Source organism: Pocillopora damicornis, chromosome 4 (genome assembly GCF_964200805.1).
Source record: "Pocillopora damicornis chromosome 4, jaPocDami1.2, whole genome shotgun sequence".
Lineage (NCBI taxonomy): Eukaryota > Metazoa > Cnidaria > Anthozoa > Scleractinia > Pocilloporidae > Pocillopora > Pocillopora damicornis.
The window spans coordinates 14918165-14932792 of record NC_142673.1 but is presented as its reverse complement, the minus strand read 5'-3'; the positions used below and the strand labels follow the sequence as shown (position 1 = coordinate 14932792).

Below are 14628 nucleotides of genomic sequence, written 5' to 3'. Positions count from 1 at the left end.
AATTTGCCTGGAATTCATCGAGATTAGAAAATATTTACAAACGATAGCTTTTTTCATCAGGGTTTCCTAAAATTTAAAAGTAAAACATTTTATGATTCTTTTTTTAAAAAGCCAAAACATAATTCCTTCAATTATTTACCAAATTCTGTATGTTGACTTACCAGTCAAGTATACGACAGCCCCAGTTGAACCACTTATGGCTTTAGGGGGAATTGCGAAGTCAACTACAATAAATAACATTTACTTGTGTCATCTTTTAGGTTTTAGAAATACACATAGTACCACAGAATAATAAAAAAAAGGCTTCTTTTTGACAACCTTATATTTATTCAAAACATGCCCCATGAATTAGACCAGAGATTTCCTCAAATTAAATTATTTGGTGGAAAACTTAAAAAAGTCTTTGCAAACAAAATTCGTCCATCTTGTCGCATGTGCTGTAACGCCCCTTTGGATTGTATGGCAGTTGTTAGCAGTTGTTTCTCACCACACATATTTGTTTCCAGACTGTTGTTTCGTAGTTTAACAATACTGCGCGTAATTCAAACAGAGCGGACACGCAATTTGCTGATGCCCTTCAATTTCACGGCAACAAAATTGTATCCTCCAAAATATTTAAGATGAAACATACTTGAAATGTTCCTTGGCGATGTGGTAGAACTGTGTCCTCCATTATTACTGTCATCATTGAGAATTCCTGCGAGTGAAAGCAAAGAACATCTATATCAATAACTATCACGGAGGGCCATCCCTGAGAAATTTTTCGTTTCCCACTGCCCGACCGACCGACTGACCAATATTTCAGAAATACACGAGACGACAAGTCAAATTGCAATGCTTTCTCAGACTAAACTTTGCAAAGAAGCCTGCATTTATAAACTGACCTGAACTTTTCAGGCTCCCTTGTTTAATTCCTCAGTCAATTATTATTTTTTTTTTTTTTGCACTTTCATTTTTGCGCCAATCTCAAGAGCATGGAACTGAAAGTGAGTCATAGGAGGAGGAAAGTTCAAAATGAATTACCTTTAGGATCCAGTGTAAAGGATCGTGAAGTACGATTTTCCTTTCCTTCTGGCTAACAGTTATGAAAAAATACAGAAAGCAATGGCATACATTTAAAAAGAAAAAAGTTAACACTGAAAGTTGAGGTAAGTTAAGACCGAAAAAACACATGACTTCAACATGATTGTGTCTTGCCAAGTTATGCAAGAGCAATTGATCTTTTTAAAACAGGGCTTAAATACCAAATCTCGCCTGTACGAACCCTGCTAGTTCTTTCTATAGCGACCTCACTTCTCCACGTAAGAATATTTACTGATTGAACATTTAAAACATTATTCTGCTTATTCACATCAAAAGTGCTCAATTACAAATCACATATTCCAGAAGGATTTTTTACGTGATACGATATACATTTAAGGATTCACTTTTGAACTTTAGGCGCTCATGTTACGTAAATATCTTCTTTGAATTAGAAGAGAATTTTTTTCATTTTTTATTTGATAGGAATAGAAAGCAAATATTGTTTCTCCACCTTCCATCTAAAGTAAGCAAAATGTTTCGTAATTATATTCTGCAAATTTAAACTCACTTACCACAACAAGAAGCTCTCGTTTTACGGCATCCACTTCCCTTTTTTCCCAAAAGTCTTTATTACCTTCTTTTATTTCAAGAATCGATGTGACTTCGATTTCTATTTTTCCAGCTGTTTTGGGAATAATTGGGACTGCAACAGATCTGGCATCGTTTGGTTGAGGGTAGAGTATTCCGATCAAAACAAGGCTGTCATCGTCAGCAGTGGAACAGAAGTCTTTGTTACCTCTGAGGTATACCTTTGCCTTTTGGAGAGAAAATGAACCATACGAATGTTTAGTACTGTTTTCCCAGAGGCAATGAATGACCCATTTGGCTCAAAAGGTTCATTTACTCGTAAATGAACATTTGTAATAAAATACTAAGTACAGGAAATGAAAAAAAAAAAGGAAAAAAAAAAAAAACTAGCTTAGTCAGTTATGATAAAGCACTCGCTTGGTCCTCTAAACCTCAAAGTGTGACTGGCACCTAATTTCGCCTTACAATATCACACCTGAAGCACACATTAAGGTACGAGAACTAAGTTCTATCAGTTCTAAGACCAATGTATTGGGGTAAACACCAATAATAAATGTGAACCAACTGACGAACTCGGAAAATGAATTATGCAGGGTGAGATGTTGAAGCCGTATTTTATAACGTTTGATACGCTTAGAAATATAGGTCTGATTATTAAAACAAAGTTTACCCCTTTTTAATCAAACTGCGTTCGAAACCATCTTCAATTTAGCCGAACCTTTTTTCTGGACATTTATTCTTGTGAACAGTGTCAAGAGGGCCGAAACTGACAGTAGAAAGATCATTTATTTGGTCAAATCGGTCCATGCACTTAGAGGGAAAACCTAAAGGGCCACTGATTGAGTAAAATCATGGCTTATGGTATGGTATGACCTCATGTATAACCGAACCATCGTCACCTGAACATAATAATGTAATAACCGCTAAGGTTAAGCCTACCCGATATTGATTGCCATTATTTATCTTATAGTTGAAAACTGTCGCCAGAATAGAAATCTGTTCTCCTCTTTTCACCGAATAAGGCATTGTGAGAGAAACAAAAAAATCTTTCTTTGAAACAATCTGTAGCGGTAAGGCAAGGCCCAATCCTGTTTCGTTATTGATGGCCACGGCCTGTATGACCCAGGTGGTTATAGTGTGGGGTGTCGTGACTCTTATTTCTGCAGTTCCATCCTCCCTGTAGAAAGGTAAGACAATTTTTGTCAAGCCATTGAAGGAGTAACAGTTGTAAATTATATTTGTTCAACTCTTTTTATGGTCGGTTCTTGAGGTTTTTCGTGGAAACTCAAAATAGAAGTCGTAACATTTGGTTGATAGCGAACATTGGTAGCGAGCGGACGCTTCAGAGAGCGCTCTGTTTGAAAAGTTTTTTGTTCTGAGTCACATTTCTCACTAGTTTTGCAGAGGTACATCACGGAGCGACTGAAAAATGATGAAACCGTGGCCTTCTAAGTCAGTTTTAGCTGTGGGCTTTTCACAAGGGATCTATCTTAGGAAACTCCTCTTTCAGTAACCTGTGAAAGGTGAGCTGTATACTTAACTCTGAAGAATGCCAAAGTGAATTTTACATAGATTAGAGTAACCTTGACAAGGAAAATAACTTCAACCTGAGAAATAAATTTCTTGTTCGACACTACATGCACATACGTACTTGGTTAAATAAATTTTTTCGATGCTTGTTTCGTTTTTTATTTCATGAATTTGAGTGGGTGCTTATTCATAGCCATCGATACGTTTAAAAATCCTTGATAATGATCAACAAATTTACGTTAGTAATAGTAATAGTAATATTTATAATGCTAATATAATAAATTTTGTATCAGTTTATCATCTTACCCAACGACACGCTCATCCCAAAGCCAGGTTTCTGGAAAGTCGGTTCTAACTTGATACCCTACCTCGGCGAGGTACCGCTCATCATCATCTACACTCGGTGCACCACTTCTTCCAAGCAGGGCGGAATCTAAACGTTTTATCCAACACAAGTCACCTTTCAGTCTTTATATCAAATACGCCGTTTTATATCGTAAAGATCGTTAAACCTTTAACCCCTTGGAGTGACTGGCATCTAATTTGTCCTTACAATATCACGTGACCACTGAGTCAGACATAAATGCCAGGAGAATAGAGCAAATGATCACCAACTAAAGAAACTCTTCATTTAGTAGAAAAGGCTGTGATTATTCATCGTGGTGAATAACAATAAAAGCTAAGTTTTTTCGTTTGTCTCACGATGTAATCACGTGTGATGTAGATCGCGACGTTTCGACTGCATACTGCTAGTCTTCTTCAGGCGATGAGGTCGACTGGTCATGCCTGATCTTATAAAGCATGATGCTCTGCTGCGATTAGTTGTTTTTTCAACAGCTGAAAATCTAGGAAGACCTATGCAAGACAGAATTAAGGAGCACGATCGAGACATTCGACTCGCCCGTACCGAGACCTCCGCCGTTTCAGAGCATGCCCACAACACCGGACACAAGCCACTCTGGAACGAAGTAAAGTTTATTGATCGTGACCCTTATTACTACATGCGCAGGGTCAATATAAGGCTTCACCCTAACAACATCAACAGGAATAGTAGAATAGAAATTCCAGAAGCGTGGATGCCCACGATCAAAAAACACAACAACAGGAGAGCCGTGCGACAGCGGACCGCCGGGGGAGCAAATCACTGAGTGAACAGCAAGGATCGAAATGCACCAATCAGAGCTGTTGAAAAAACAACTAATCACAACAGAGCATCATACTTTATACCATCACGCATGACCAGTCGACCTCATCACCTGAAGAAGACTAGCAGTATGCAGTCGAAACGTTGCGATCTACATCATACGTGACTACATCGTAAGACAAACGAAAAAACATACCTTTTAAACTCTTCATTGTTACACAAATTCTCCTCGTCAGCACCTTAGTAAATGTACAGAGAACAGTATGAAGAATATAAAAACTGATGTTAGGGTGTAAAGGGTTAAGAGCATCTCTTTGTCGTCAAAACTCGTTAGCAAATCAACTTCAAACATACTGCCATTCTCGAGGTTGATAACTCAAAATCTACGCGGTAAAAATTGTCTCAACTTATAGAAAAAATGAAGCATTGGAATATAGTTTGGAATTTTTCCAGGTATGGTTCAGAGCTCACTGAACTCTACCTGTTATAATGTGTATGATATCATATATGATATAATGATAAATACAAAAACAGATGTTTTTGATGATAAAAGATATTAAGGTCGCAGTTCTAAAAACGTATCTCCATTTTTTCAGAGTAACGCACTTTTGTCGAACTCTAACAGTACCATCACTGTCGCCGATATTTTTCTGTCATATTACGTTTAGGCAAAGCATTCATTGAAATATTGCAGTCAAATCGAAAAGTATGAGTATGAGTGCTAATTGTATTTTTTTTTCATCTTTTTTTTTTCTTTTTTTTAATAATTTAAGCTCCTTTCCCAACAGTTTAGGCGCAGGACTTAAGCATGCAGTTTAACAACTGGGTTGAATTTAGGGAGGCAAAGCTGTTTTTACTTACCATTTCTGCCATACGTTTCTACGCAACAGGTCCAGAAGGCCTCCCTGCAGTCATCAGGCAAATTTTTGTTGGCGTCCAACGAAAGTTTCGCGCAAGTTACATTTCCACCAGCTTTTCTTCCCCATTCACAGCACATCTTCATAACTGTTGGATTAATAGTAACAGTGCACAATTGAAGGAAAAAAAACGAGCCTCAAGTTTGAAATCAAGCAAAATTTACTTCAAATCATCACTAAACGCTACTAGATTGGTGAAATTCTTAGAAAACAAGTTATTTTCCGGTGCATCAATTGAACCTAGGGTTAAGAGACAGACACCGAAATTAGTGAATAAAGAGATTTAGCCCTATTAAGTAACTAAACTGTTTAGATACTCTGTATGGTCTTTGATAAGGTTTCCATATTATCCATATCGAATCTAAACAATGTTACGAACCAAGCCTTTCGATCCTTTATAGGCATTTAATGTAGTTTCCCTATTATGGGGTAGTTGTTCTAGTTATTTATTTTCTCGTCTTCTTCGCCTTCAAAAACGTGCAGCTAGACTGCTCCTTAATGACGACTTCTTCCAACCATCTGTAAACTTATTTTCCAAACTAAAATGGCTTCCTATTTTCGACCTTATAAAACTAAGAAAACTTGTACTCTTATTCACTATTCTTAATAATCCTGATGCTCCTCTTTGTCTTAAACGTAAATTCAATTCCTTGTCTTCCGTTCGTTCAACTGGTTTGCGCATTAGAGCTTGCGCTTTTAATCTTCAAGTTCCCTTCCCGCGGTCTAATTCTGGAAAACGCAAATTTGCTTACTCTGCTGCCACCCTTTTTAATAGCCTTGACACTGATCTTGAGCGAATAGCCAGTGTATCTCTTTCTTCTACTATTTTTTCATCTAAATTAAGTAATTTTAAGCATAGACTTCGTATCTTATTCCTTTAGTCGGGTTAATGCGTTATGATTGTCGTTTTTCTCTTTATTGTAACAGCATTAGGAAGTAATTGTTTATATCATATTATATCTATGTTAAACCATACAATTTCTAGTTTTAGTTTCTCTCCCAGTATTTCGTTTTGCTGTTTAGTCATTATTTTATATACGTATTTGTACTGCTGTGAAGGCCGTAAGTTAGATAACTCACTGGGTTAATTACGTCACCTTCGTTAAATAAAGAATATTGTATTGTACGATCCACATTTTATGATCCAAGCAAAGCTGCGAAATAAAAGTCTCTAATGTCAACAATCACAAAGACTGTATCAATTGTGGTGATCATGTGGAAACTAAACTCAAATCTGCTTTCAGTTCTACCTGGGTCTGCCGATGATCTCCGTTTTCTTCGAGAACCATCTTCATCGCAGCCATAGCCTGAAAAATAATAAAAAAAGACATCACAACTTTAAGGTGCTTAGCCTTATCACCATTGTATTCATCTAAGATGAAATCTGTTAAAAATCATGACTTATATCAAGCTGAAACCTTCGCACACAGCCTTTGGAACTTAATGATCTCAAGGTACACTAAAGTCGTGCATATTTACCCCGCTACGGTAAGTAAAAGGAATTATCATGAAAATTATTAAATTATCAATGATTATTATTAATTATTATTTAAGTTATTACGTCCTATTGTTATCTTATCCTAAACAAACACTTAGAGCTGGTTATTTACCCGAGGTCTTACCCAAACCGCGGTTTTAGGCTTTCTCTATAAGAGGGTTGATTTGATTAGATAATGTCTTTCCACTTTTAGCTCTCAGCCCTCTTACACTGTTCGCAAAAATGAATGTTCAGACGAAAAGGTTCGGCTAAATTGAGGATTGTTTGGGACGCGGTTTTGTTAAAAAATGGCTAAACTTTGTTTGAATAACCGACCCTCAAACTTGCTAATGTTATCAAACATAGTCGAGTATTTTTTATATTTTTTGACGCAAGAAGTAAAAAGAATCACAAATTTAAATTTTCGAACATTATTAAGGAAAATAGATTGGTACTTGTAATGAAATGGTTCGAGCTTCAGGGTGAAAAGAAATTCGTCGTGTTAACTTAATGTAATACCTATTTTGCTTCGAATTAACAAGAGTTTCAAATAATAAACTCACCATTTCTTCCATCGCTAACAAAGTTATCCGTCATGATGACAACACCAGCCCTCTGACAGGAAAGTAGTGAATGGAGAAATCGATGAAAATGTAAATAATCAAATGAAAAGTTTCAGCGCCGCATGTTCTTCGTCTCATATACCAGGGTACGTCTTCGGCCATGAGTGAATTTCAATCTTGTAACTGAGAAACTTTATGCTAAACACGCTTACGCTTTACGCTAATTTGCGCTAAACAACAGAGAGAATTATCCTTTCTTTCTCCAAAATGTATGAACTAGTAGTGTCTCCCTCCATGGAGGAAGCCATCCGCTACACACAGGCTATGTCGTGTAGCCGACATGTTATCATCTTATTATCTATGTCGATCTCTTCGTCACTTAAAATTTTCAATGATTCACGTTCCATGTCATTATTTTGAGTACCAACCTTAAAAATGTCTCTGTTATTTTTTCCTCCACCGACACCACAGCCAAGATCAAGTTCTTTAGCGGCCTTAAGAACCTGATTAGAGAACCAAGACGTTAATACATTTTACTTGTAAACCCAGAGACTGATTTTTGTCTTAACGGTCATTAGGAATTAACCAGTTAATGGTAAATCTTTTGAATATTACGGGGCTACAAAGTACCAAATATTATACTTTTTTTATAAACCTCTTTTTTGCGACCATTTTAGATACCTTACTACAAGCAAAAAATCTCTCGGCAAAGATTTTTTCCGGGAACTAAATTTCCTTTTCTACTTTTATAGTATAGCCGTGTGATCACAATAATTTTCATTGCTGAAATACATGTTCTGCCGTCCTATGAGGATCTAAGGGTTAACTGTACTTTTTCACGCCAAGTTTCTGCAGTTGCAAAACCCGCACGTTAGTATGGAGAGCCAATATTTGGTTCAAATTTACACAAATCGTTATTAAAACTGGATCAATCGCTAGTGTATAAGGTACGAATCGAAGATTACGAATATGCAAAATCTCAGGGATCAATTTCAATCGCTAATGTTACCACCTAATGTGTAAGGGATAATGTATGGATATTATTGGCAGAAGTTACATGTCAATCACTTCTGGAAGTTAAAGGATTAACTCTTCAATCATCGTCGCTAAATGGACTTGACATTTAAGACGTAAAGAAAGAAAGGAAAGACGAAGAAGTGAACGCACCAGATAGGATGTTCAGATGCAATGAGCGCGAACGAAATCAATCTTTTATAACGCAAATGCAAACTTTGTACGGCACAGTTTAACACAGTATTAGATAACATAGGGAATAATCCTCTTTCACAAAAGGAGGGGGGAATGGGGGGGGGAGGGGAGGGGTTAATTTATAGCCTTCCTTTCAACTACCGAACGCCTGGAACAGGCTCTTAAAAGCGGAGCCAGGCAGGCTAATTTGTGTTTCTATGAAAGAATATTCATTCATCCATCATAAAAAAGGTCTATACCAAAGCATGATTTGATTGAGTTACCCGCTCTTTGTTGAGTCTATTCTCGTTTCTCAGTAGATAAACACTCTTGTCCACCCCTAGGATTCCCAGACGCGTTCCTTTAGGGGCCCTGAGTTTAATCACATGATTTTTCGCAGGTTGTGTCTCAACTTTGTTTTGAGTTTCACCTCCGTGTTTGCCTTCATAAGTAAACTCAACCTGTCAAGAAAAGGAAGAGACAAATGTTGCAGTAACTTTTCCATAATCGAGTAACATGCATACATGTCAAGTTCAACACGGTTGCTTGCCGTAAACATTAAACCATGAAGCTCTAGAACCAAAACTGCAATTAGTTTTGAATACGTAATTGAGCTACATGTGGGGAGCTTCACTCTGCAGTTACGAACAAGAAATTTGTGCCAAACCTTCAAGAAATCCTCTAAATCTTTTCCTCTAAGTAATAGTAATAGGACTGAGTGAAATACAATTCGGTCTGTAATCATACGAGTGATAACGCGCAGCGGGAGTACGATTTGTTTATCACGAGTATCATTACAGATCAAATTGGACGACACGAATTCTTACCAATTAATCATAAAAATTGTATTTTCCGACGAAGGAAAAATAGCCAAGTTATGAAAGAAAAGGAAAATTTTCATTAAAAGACAGACAAATTCTATGGTTATGGAAACCAAGGTTGTGATTGGTTGATTCAAACTACAATTTCGAATGAGATTAGTTAATTTAAACTACAACTTTGAATGTGATTGACTTATTGAACTTTCCGATAGCAAACTGTCCAATAAAGATTCTCTTTTGCATACGTTTCTCCTAAGCTGTGTTGAGTGCCAGTATGGTATTTGTGAGTCAGTTCAATCTTCTTGCAAGTAGTTAGCCTATTTCATTATGCTATTAGCCCATTCCTATTTCATAATCATACCTACCTTTTTGGTCAGGTTTTTCTTTAAAAGTTTTTTACCAGAAATCTTATTTTATTTGAGTTTTTATGAGCATTATTTAATCTGATTTCTTTTATTTTTTTTTAAGTCTCATTTACATTTTTCATGGTATACTTAAATTGCTGTAGAATAGTTTTATAGGTGAATCATTGTAAAGCACCACTGATCATTTCTATGTAAATAGCACTACAGAAATACTCGAATTATTATTATTGAATTATTATGGCATACCTTTGTCGGGAGTTTTTCCTCAACTTTAAGCAAAATGCTGTCAGCTACGACTCGTCCACTGCTGTGAATATAGTAAACAATCAAACGCGCGGATGGTGACATTTCAGGAGTGATTTGAAGGGACCAGCTTTTTGTTTCGCTTTTAAAGCCGTCCGCAAGCACTTCAGTGGTGTGGTGAGAAAGAATCCTTCCCCTTGAAACCATCTAGTTAAGTGAACCATTTAAACGTTAGTAAGGGAACTTTTTGAAATAAATGAAAACATTATTGTTTTAACTGAAGACCCTTTTCAAAGCTTCAGAAATGAAGGTGTTTCCCTGTTAAAGAAAACGGGAATTGTGAGTCTGTTTTTCCTAATTATGTTCTGTCACGTCGGCTTTTTGGCGCGAGATGACCTAAACTTAACTAACCAAAGATATTGCAAAACCTCTGCAAAGGGTGTAAGGAAAGAAAAGAATCGTATTAAAGCCTGTAATTACTGTAAATATTAGTTACTATGTATCCCTAGAATGCTTAGTAATGCTGACATGCATACCATGGAACTTTTTAAAACATCAGTTTATTGGCTCAGTAGCTATGCTGTACTAATACTAATATAAATGCGCTGTAAGCTTTCGGAATGTTTTGGAATACTTTGTAAAGGTATATAACAACTCAGTCGTGTAGTAGAAGTAGTAGTAGGTGCTGTTGTCAGGAGTGTCCGACTGTTTAGAAAACTATACCGAGGGAGCTACTGTGAAAGATTGTTCATTTCATGGAACTTTGGGGACACCTGTGAGATTGTGTTAGTGGTGAGCCAAGATATAAACTGTAATGAGTTTATTAAGTTTATTAACGATAATTAACGTATTGCCTTTAGGGGTCGCTCCTTAGTTAGAATATTACAAGTTGTTTTCATAAATCAGAAGGGTTTGAAGGAGTACAGTGTTCTTTCTGTTGTTTACATTATACCGTAACAAGCCACTCACCACATACGAAAAAACGGCAGCTTTGTCATCATTTTTCCGGTAGGTTTCAATATTAGACTTACCATCGACCTAAGTGATTTTAGAACAGACATTTTGTTACACATCCAATCAAACAATAGTCCCATTTATCAGCCCATGAATATGACGGTTATCCTGATCAATCAAGTAACATGAAGATACCAAGGAACTCTTAAATGACAGTTTACATCGAACCATTTAAGGTAGTTTCCTTTGCTATTTACAACACTACACGAGTTGCCTATATTATGATAAATTTCTCGATTCCTCTCGGAAACGATAAGGTTTACAAGTTGTTCAAAGCTCGCAGCGAATACTTTCAAGTCTTGCTATACATTAAGCGCAGAAACTTCTATCGTAGAGTTTAAGTTCAAGGTCCTCTCAAAGGTAAAGCGAAATCCTGTCGACTACCCGAGCCTATAATGATTTTTTTTTCAAGCACAACTAATGATCTAAACAGATCACATTAAAAATATGGCGACCGCACGGCTGGCTTTTAAAGTGTTTTTATTGGTATTTCGTTCTCTTACAGTCGAAATGAACTTTTATAGTACCCGAATATGATGGAACTATACGAAAAAACTGAAAAAATGCACGAAAAAGTTCACGAGTTGCCCTCCTCTCTTTTTCAAAGGGGAGGCAGATATTACGGGTGGAAAGTGAAAACTGAGCTTGCTTACTTTGAACGAAGTTTCGCATCATATGGACATTGAATACACAACCGGCTCATAGTTTGCCTTTAATTTATCCTTTCACTATTAAGTCCTACATTTCGATTCTCCTCGCCGTCTGCCATAAGTATTGAAGTGAAATTATCCAAGTTCCATGATCAGTGTTTTTTACGTCTTTTTCTTGGCGACGTATTGATATTACGATGAGAAATTGAATAATGGTCATTACATGGAGTTAAAGAGTCGATTACCATCGTCACGATTAACAGCTACCTTCAACTTTCCTGACGGGGGATGACGAATTACAATCAGTGGTCCATTTTCTGCGTCGAATCGTTGCAGCACGAAGTTAGCCAGAGCGGGCTGGGTATTTTCTTTGACGGTTTCAACCTATGTCGAAACAAACATTCGTAACAAAGCTTTGGACTTGAAACAATCTGCTCTGATTTTTAAACAGAAAATCAGACAAAAGGGTTTTTTAAGAGGGTTATTATCAGTATTACTACGCGGTCGAAAAGCAATACGCAATAAATTTTACATTTGTTAATGCATTAACTAGCTCGATAAATTTTCAAATGTATTACACCCATTTTGAAATCACTGGTGGTCCCTGTAATCTGATTGGCTCTAAATGGTGCGATTTATTCACGAATTGCATCATTTTTTGTTTTAAATCGCATCTTTTCCCTGCCAATGAGGAGGCTGCACTAAAAACAAAACAACCAATCAGATTTTAAGGCTTGTTTAAAGTAACCAATCAAATTTCAGGAAAATGAAAGACAAAGAGTATCATGTGGCAAATTTTGCAACTTTTGTTTCCAAACTCTTACTTTTTCCTCCCAAAAATTGGATGAATTTAATTTCAGACCGGCTCAGTACTGCATCAATAAAATATTTCAACTGACCAAGTCCTGTATTTGGGCGATTTCAAAATGGATGTAATGAAGTGATAATTGAACCTCGTGTCGTGCAATTTTGGTCTGAAATCATACTTGTGATTTCAAATCGAACTCACGCTGCGCACTCGTTCGGTTTTGAAATTATACGTATGATTTCAGCCCAAACTGCACTCCACTCAGTTCAATTACCATTATTTATCAGTCCCTGAAGAAAAGAAATCAACTTTTCAAACCTCTATCTTAATGGTTTGGCAGTCGGTGCAGGCATCAACTGTAAACTCAGCTTCGCCGTTCTCAATCGTTTTGTCCTCTAATGTGGTCAAGCGTTTCTCTTCTTTCAAGCTTTTCCCTGTGGCGGATAATCTCACAGATATGGACTCGGTAGGCTTTTCATTCAGCGACACCACAACCTTAAACACAGTTCAAAGAAAATTTTTCATACCAGAATGATACTTAGCCTAAATGGCAAATGCGGTCAAAGTAAAATCCCTAACTGTGGAGAATGGATCATGAAGAGTTCTTATATAGATAGGCGGCTTGGCAAATTCAAGGATTTTAATAGCTTTTCCAGAAGTGGTTATCAGTAGTGGTAGAGAAGGCTGTGAACGAGAAGCTCGTCAAATAAATATTATCAACGATATCTTAACAGGCGAGGGTAAGAGGCTCTACAAAGACTTTACTTTTCAATACACCCTCAGTAGATTCACGTTATGCGTATAACTTAAGTGTAGAGCTAAAAAAAATGAAATGTCATTATTCATATATTGTGTTTTTCACCTTCACAGTAAAAGGCATTCCAGGTTTAAAGTACTTTGGAGTGTCTATGATCTCGACCAGATAGGGGTTTGATGTAAACTTGCACGATTTATCCACCGCAGTCTCCTTTTCACCGGTCGCCCGTTCTGTGACGTCAGCCTGAACATGAAGTCTACCACCTTCTGGGAACCAGATTTCTCCGGCCACATTTTTAATAAAATTGACCCTTTCTTCCACTGTAGCAGTGCCTTTTTCGTCAAGCTATTCCAATAAATCAACACACAAAAAAGGAAACAGTCATTCCGTCTAAGCAATTAGATTTTTCGATCAATGTCAGTATCTGAGAAAATGAGCACCTACCCCTCCCCTAACCCAACATTAACTCAAACTTGTTATCAGTTGACTGTTATTGGGTTAGGAGAGGAGTCGCTGCGCAGCTGCTAAGTTACAGACATCGATCCAGATTTTAGAAAAGTAGTAGACTTTAAGCATAGCATTCATACTTTTCTTTCAACACAAAGTTCAGAATTTGACTAAATTTAACGAACCCATGCAATTTCATAATCCCTGAACAACTCTTTTACGATCAGTTTTCACCAGAGAACCTCTCTACATAAGTATAAAATAAAATGAAATCACTTACCAATACTAGCTGAGTAGCAATCGGAATAACCTTTCCTTTCAAAGCAATGCTCAAATAGACATTCGCAGACCCGACAACCGGCTTTCCATAAGTGTAACTTTGGGAGGAAAAATGCATAGGTGAAACAACATATGCGTGCTGTGATATGTCAAGTACTACGTCATATATACATTGGCAGACTCTAAGTATGTCTCAACCTCTCAGCTCAGCTGAACTTTTCGCTCTCTTAAATTACTTTGCTACCGAGGGTAACTTCTACACAGCAATTTTCAATGAAGTGTCGAAAGTAAGCCGGGATTGCTTTTATTTTGCTTAACTTTGCGATTGTTCCAGGAAACTTAAGTCATCCTCTGAACAAATCGGATTTAAAACTAAAAACAATCGCGACTTGGTCATTCGCGTTTACCTGCGCCTTATCCTTTAACTCACAGGATCCGATTGTAAATTCTCCCCACCACCTGCTACACATCTCCTTATAAATTAGTTAGAGAACTTGGTGTTAGATCAAGATAGTTTGAATATTCTCATTACCAGTCTGCTGGATAAAGTAAGAATATTATGGGGAGAAGTTTCATGTTTATCACTTCTGGGAGTTAAAGGGTTAAGTAGCCTGCTTATTTTCCTTTGGAGTTCTCATGACTACAGTCGAGGAGAAAAAGCTAGGAAAAATCGACCTCGTAGCAACCTAACTAGAAAAAAGGTTTGACATCGGATTATAATGGCCTTTTACCCAGAGGTCATCGCTGTTAGTCGTAGTCACAAATCATGAGGTCAGTGACTTCAGTGCTATTGGTGGCGTTGAGGTGCTTTTGG

At 37.0% G+C, this 14628-nt stretch overlaps 1 protein-coding gene across 1 annotated transcript in view; it reads right to left on the bottom strand.

Annotated features, from left to right (window-relative positions):
• The window catches only part of LOC113675679 (venom factor), a 48407-nt gene that overhangs the window by 25992 nt on the left and 7787 nt on the right, over nt 1-14628 (bottom strand). The window contains exons 9-25 of the mRNA XM_089204193.1: nt 13816-13912; nt 13194-13433; nt 12650-12826; nt 11791-11907; nt 10829-10897; nt 9863-10066; nt 8715-8891; nt 7671-7745; nt 7243-7294; nt 6453-6509; nt 5147-5290; nt 3448-3574; nt 2551-2788; nt 1596-1838; nt 1024-1075; nt 632-697; nt 162-224 (exon numbers count right to left, since the gene is read on the bottom strand). Coding sequence (XP_089060319.1) covers nt 162-224; nt 632-697; nt 1024-1075; nt 1596-1838; nt 2551-2788; nt 3448-3574; nt 5147-5290; nt 6453-6509; nt 7243-7294; nt 7671-7745; nt 8715-8891; nt 9863-10066; nt 10829-10897; nt 11791-11907; nt 12650-12826; nt 13194-13433; nt 13816-13912 — 2198 coding nt within the window. The remainder of the gene's footprint in view (nt 1-161; nt 225-631; nt 698-1023; nt 1076-1595; nt 1839-2550; nt 2789-3447; nt 3575-5146; nt 5291-6452; nt 6510-7242; nt 7295-7670; nt 7746-8714; nt 8892-9862; nt 10067-10828; nt 10898-11790; nt 11908-12649; nt 12827-13193; nt 13434-13815; nt 13913-14628) is intronic.